Genomic DNA, 6,402 nt, shown 5'->3' on the forward strand with positions numbered 1-6,402 from the left:
GGGGGGGGGGGGGGGGGGTTGGTTGACCTGATGGATAGCCCCTCATCAGAGCTAAACAACCAAAGGAAATCTGAAGCTCCTATGTTTGATAGTTTTTGAGCAATAACCATTTTTTGTGTGTCCAGATACCCCTTTTTCAGATAAATTGGGGGTCCAGGGGGTGGGGGGCACTGATTGGTGGGTCTTAGACCCTCATCAGAGCTAAACAACCAAAGGAAATCTGAAGCTCCTATGTTTGATAGTTTTTGAGCAATAACCATTTTTTGTGTGTCCAGATACCCCTTTTTCAGATAAATTGGGGGTCTGGGGGGACACTGATTGGTGGGCCTGATGGGTAGAGCTTCATCAGAGCTAAACAACAAAAGAAATCTGAAGCTTCTATGTTGAACGGTTTCTGAGTTATAAGCTATTTTGCATGTCCTGACACCTCCACTTTGAAAGGAGCCCCCTCCTCAAATTTGGGGTCTATTGTAAAACCGTTGGCTGGCGCAGTGTAGGTCAGACTCATCTACAGTCCTGTGCAGCAGTTTTTGTTCTACGGTTGACCAAAAATCTCCAGAGGAAAAAAAAACAGTACGAAAACAACATGACTTACGCTTCGCGTGCGGGGGTCATTATAATGGCAAGAAATTGGTTGATGGGTCAGTGGGTGAGTGGAGTACATTTTTTAAAATCACAACTAAAACACTTTAAATGACAGTGCTGATTTCTCTTCCTGTTCAGTCTAGCGTTTGAATCAGACACTGCTTAAATATTCATTAGTTTAAATGTCAGATAGCAGCACAGAAATGTTTGAATTTTTGTCTGAGCATTACTGAAGCGTTAGCAGGGCCATAGCTAAAGATATTGTCATTCTTTTAAAAACACATGCACTGGAAGTACGTTATAGAATGACCCACTGTCCTGCAAGTTTTAAATGTTTCCCTTCTTCAACACACCTGACTGAAATTGAGTGCTCGACAGGCCTTTGCCAAACCTGAAGGCATTCTGAGCAGGTGATTGTTTGAATCGAGTGTGTTGGAGAAGGGAAACGACTATAAAATGCAACACAGTGGGTCACAGCTAGGAACAAGGTTGAAGACTTCTGTCTTAAAATAAGTGTTTGCAGCATTGACCATAAACGACATCTCCCATAATGCATGTCGATTATTTTACCCATGAAATGACAGCATCCCAGCACTAGGTGGAGGTGCACAGTTTTCAAAAGTAGCTGGCAGCTGGCAAGAAAATAGAATTTCCATTTCACTGCCTTTTTGCCGGCTACTTTTGCTGTGGCCCAATTGTAGTGGGAAGTGGGAATTTCCTACTTACAAGTCCTAATTTTAAACTGGAACACCATTCTAGTGGGAGTTCCCTGTGGGAAAGTGGCAGAGTTCAGAATTCAAGATAGCAGCTACTCGTTAGAACTTAACAGTTCCATTGGAGAGATCTTGAATACACATGCATGCTCACTACTGCTTACAAAAATGTGTTTACATCCTGGGTTTTCTGGTCGGACTCTGATTGAATGGTATGTGCATATGTATGGATATATGTATGTGTATATGTGTATGTGTATGGATGTAGGTATGGGTATGTCAGCAAGGCTATAATCATTATAATTATATAGATATGCGTTTTTGTTTTCTCTGTTTCTGTAGCTGTGCAGCCAGGATGTCGGGTGTGTTGTCTTGTTGTATCTCTATATATACAGTATTTCACATATCTTCTAATCTCTCTTTCCTATTACATTTCACTATTTTTTTCTTCTCTTACTTTTTCTTCTTTAAAAAAGATCTCAACAGTGAGTATAACTCTCTTACTTGTACTTTTATTAGTATTTCTGTATTATTTATTATTATTGTTTATTATTTTGCACAGTCAGTCGTACACATAGTACTTTTCAGTGTTTATAAGAGGACGTGTTAAAACACTTATGCACAAAATACCACATAGAGCTGTTCACGGTGCTCAGCCATAGCAATGAGACGAGGAATGTGATGTTGGTGAAAATGAGTTTGATACCCCTGTTTTAAAGAAATGTTTGGTTACAAATCTCTAGAAACCAAGCCTTGACCATTTGTGTTTTAATCAATTTTCTGTCTCTCTTAAAATAAATTTTCAATTTTATTAGTAATTAATTGTAAACAACCAACTTGTTACAGATGTCTTTCAGGCTCTTAAAATCGAGTTTGGAGATACTAAAAACATGCATTTGGTAAAATGTTCATTTTCATTTCTCTTCTGATCTTCACCATTCCTTTTAGATTTCAACTCAAAACCTCTTTAATGAAATATATGTGGCTTCAGTCATTGACCAGAGCTCAAGAAATCTTAAATGATGCCGTTTCCTGATTGAAGTACACTTTATTTTCAGTATAAGACAACAACAACAAATTAACATGCAAGCCTCATCTCTATAATGTTATACAAATAATGAATCTTTTGTTACAAAATATATAAATATTTAAGACCATATTTACAGGACATTTACAGTACTACATCCATAATTAAAGTTCATTTCTATATATACATCTAACAGGTATTTTTTGTAATATTATTATAGTTATTGTTTGCATTATTATTGTTTATTTTTGTTATTGTTAGAATAATAATTATTTGTAATATTATTAATAATCTATAGGTGATTCTCAAAAAAAAAGGAAAAGAAAAATAAAAAAATAACAGCATGTTGCAGAAAAGATAATAGGACCATACCTGACGTTACTGTGCCTGAATGGGCAAGGAGCAGAGGCTGCCCGGCTCTCTGTCCTTGATAAAGCATGGAGAGCTGGCTATGTAGATCACAAAGTTCAACAGACTTTTTTTTGTACAAGTTGATGACAGGGCTAGCAAACCAACCAACACTATATTCCAGCAGCATTTGGATTCCACAGAGGTCAACAATGACAGAGCTTGGAATCTAAACATAGCCGTCACTATCCTGGCACAATTTCTCATTTTTCCACGTAGAATAAGTTGGTTTGCTCAGGTTCTCTGAGCTGAATTGCCTGCAGTTTTAATTTATTGTACTTCCTGTTTCAGACTGAAGAAAGTGTTCAGTTTCTCTGTAACATGAATACACTCACAGACAGACACGCACATACATCGTGTTATTTACCTTGACCACAGTATACTCTATTTAGCAGTCAAATTAGCAGTCAATACTTGGTACAATCATAAGAGTCGATCTCAATCACTGTAAACATTCCTGTTGTGTAAGCTAGCTTAGCTTCCTCTTATGATTAGATCATACTGTGTAGGTGTACACAAACACAACCCTGTGTGGAGTTGTGCAAGTGCCCAAGCACAAAAAATAAAAAAAAATGGGACAATTTTCTTTCTGTTCTCACACACACACACACACGCACGCACGCACGCACGCACGCACGCACGCACGCACACACGCGCCGACACACACGCACACACACACACACACACACACACACACACACACACACACACACACACACACACACACACACACACACACTAATCACTCACACTCTCACCTTCCCACTCCTATTCCTTCCTCCTAACACTTTCTTCTGTCTTCTTACCTTTCTCTCTCACCCTCATCATCCATCCTTATTTCCGTGCTCTAAATCTAGGAAATTATACAGTTTTTGCTCTTCCTCCTCTGGCGGGTGTGCAGCTGGCCATGAATCGGTCCATGCAGAGGTCCATGATGGGCACCCATCCCAGATGGGCTGTAACGATGGCGCAGATCGTCATTGTTGATGTAGCACAGCTGCACGGGCCGAGGGATTGGGTCACTAAGGAAATACTGCTCATCCTGCTCAGACTCAGAGGAAGAGGAGCAGCTGGAACACCATGGGTCAGGACCTTCCATGTACCCATCACCCCAGCAAGGCCCACCCAGTCCTACAGGTTGCCAGCCAGCATTCTGCAATGTGAGATCAGAGGTGGTGCGTGGGCAAGGCCGGTGGGACTGCTGTCTGTACCCGCCTGGATCCAGGCCGTACAACTCTCGAGCGGCTTGACCAGAAGGGAAGCGATCATAATCCTCTTGAACGCGGCGGTATGGAAGCTCTACCATTTGAGTAGGACGGTCTGCCACAAGATGTAAGGCATTGTCAGAGCGAGAACGGCGAGAGCGTTTGTGGTGGCGACTGCTGCGATGACCATTGCCATTGGTTCCACGGTGGTGTTTGCGGTGCCTTGGTTGGGGCTGCTGTTGTTGGGACACTGATTCCTGACCATTTATGCGTCGACGGGGCATTCGGTCACTCATGGGAGCCATCCGCAAGTTTCCGCTGCTTCCCATCACCCCAGCACGACCCTTGCCATCGAAACCTAGATCCTGCGGGCCATCCCAGTACTGCAGTGGGTATCCGACTCTCAGTGGAGCATACATGTTGTTGTTGTAAGGGCGAGAGGAGGATAGAGACTCTGTGCTGTGGAACTGAACTGAAGAGCTGAGGGTGCCCATGTTGCTCTTTTCAGACACAATTACCCCTGAGTCCTTGCTCAGGTCAGGCATGGAGAACCTTGACAGATGCTCCTGACGCTTACTGACACCATCCAAAGAGTTACCTGTTAAATGAGTAAATCAAATGTTAATTTTTAATAAACTTTTTTTCATATAAAATTATATCACATAATATTGTTTAATACCTGTAGCATTGGACATGGTGAGAGAGTCCATGGATCCACGAGGGGTTTGTTCTAGAGGAGTGAGGGGCTCATTAAAGCTCATGGCAGTGATGTGGTTCCTCCTCGTCAGTGGGGGTCGTCCATCTCTCTGGAATCCATGCAGACTGATGCTCCTCTTGTCAGAGAAGCCTTGGTTTTGGCTGGACATCTCATTGAAGCTCATCTGGGTACGGAGCTTGTTAGGTCTGAACTCATCTTGGCTGTGGTGCATCCAGTTTTCATTGAAGGAGTGGCCCCTCAAGGCAGCCATAGGGGTCCTCTTGGCATTGCCCTGCTCCTTCCCCCAGGAATCGGGCCTCTTTCCTGGGTTAGCAGGACTTTGGGCAGGTGGATGAGCATTTGTGTTGGGGTTGTACCCCTGCCTGGCATTGCACTGACCCATCAGATGTATAGGGGCAGGGGAAGGTGAGGGATCCCGCTGGGGGCCCTCATAGGAAGCAGAGATGTAAGGGTCGTCCCTGCTCATCCACACTTGGTTAAGGCTCGGGGCTCGACTCGGAGTGCGGCTGGGTGTGCGGTTCGGTGTCCTGCTTGGAGTCTGGCTTGATGAAAGGCTTAATCTGTCCATCTGAACAGAGAGGGGGTCAATTTCAGCTGAGAGACGGTCAGGCATGGGTGGAGGAGCCGATTGACGGGGCTCAGCACTCCGACGATCTTGCTCGACGTTCTTGCGCTCTTTCTTTCCAATCTTGGTGCTGTGACGGGATTCACGAGAACGAGCACTTTGGAAAGCAGAGTCCGATGAGTCAGACTCTTCTGGATCCTGAATAATTAAAAAAAATTAATATCTTAAAATCTAGTAGACACTTAAATATATTCTCAAGAGTGTTTTTGTTGTTTCCTTACCTGTCCAGCACTGCAGGAACGTGAACAAAAGATCTGCCCTTGCTTTGGAAGGAAGGGGCGTCCCAGCAGAGATCTTTTGCAACGGGCACAGCAAAAACATTCCTCAGTTGCGTGCCAGTGCTGTCCATCATACGTCATCTGGCCTTGGTCAATACCTTTAAGGAAAGGGGGAAAACAATTACATACAAAGAAATTTCAATAAACTCTTCTGTGAATTAATGAACACAATCACAGTTTGTTCTTAAATAAAACATTCATGATTCTATGCTCAGTATTTTTTTTTAAGTTAGCACAAATACATTTCACAAGCCCTGCCCTCCAGCTTGAGGAAGTAATCATCTTTCACAGCTCCCATCTGGGTACAGTTCGGAGGCACCCTCTGTAACCAACACTTTCATTGTTACTGGAGCTCCGGATGATAATAATCATCCACATCTCGCTGCACTGGGATCCTCCTCTCTGCAGCTGTGGCTCACGAGACTCAGAGCCGATACCAGCCATACGTAGATCGTAAAGCTGTTTCAGGTTTTATACGATAAGAGTGAAAGAAAAAAAATGTGCTGTGTGTTTTGGAAACAGTTCACCTATTTGTCAAAGAGCACCGTAAACGGCAAGAAGAAGCAGCCAAAAGGAGGTGCTGTACCTATGTGCTCTCCGCATGCATCACAGTATTCTGCGTAAAGAGATTCAAAGCAGTTGCAGCAGTGAGGCCGTCCATCCTTCATGATGTAGCGCTGGCCGCCGAGGGTGGTCTCACATTCGTAGCAGCAGAAGTGTTTCATGTGCCAGTGCCTTCCTTCTGCCTCGGTGCATTCATCAGCAAAGATTAACTGTGGGGTCCAGACAGCACAGGCATCAGTAAACACACTGCGTACGCACGGACCGAGTGAAGATATATAT

The 6,402-nt window shown here is 43.6% G+C and overlaps 1 protein-coding gene across 1 annotated transcript in view; it reads right to left on the reverse strand.

Moving 5' to 3' along the window:
• Positions 1–3,419: 3,419 nt before the first annotated feature.
• The window catches only part of prickle2a (prickle homolog 2a), a 54,493-nt gene continuing 51,510 nt past the window's right edge, over positions 3,420–6,402 (reverse strand). The window contains exons 6-9 of the mRNA XM_014016284.1: positions 6,146–6,332; positions 5,503–5,657; positions 4,618–5,419; positions 3,420–4,536 (exon numbers count right to left, since the gene is read on the reverse strand). Of these exons, the coding sequence (XP_013871738.1) occupies positions 3,587–4,536; positions 4,618–5,419; positions 5,503–5,657; positions 6,146–6,332 (2,094 nt within the window). The 3' untranslated portion in view covers positions 3,420–3,586. The remainder of the gene's footprint in view (positions 4,537–4,617; positions 5,420–5,502; positions 5,658–6,145; positions 6,333–6,402) is intronic.

This window comes from Austrofundulus limnaeus, unplaced genomic scaffold (genome assembly GCF_001266775.1).
Source record: "Austrofundulus limnaeus strain Quisiro unplaced genomic scaffold, Austrofundulus_limnaeus-1.0 Scaffold3, whole genome shotgun sequence".
NCBI classification, from domain to species: domain Eukaryota; kingdom Metazoa; phylum Chordata; class Actinopteri; order Cyprinodontiformes; family Rivulidae; genus Austrofundulus; species Austrofundulus limnaeus.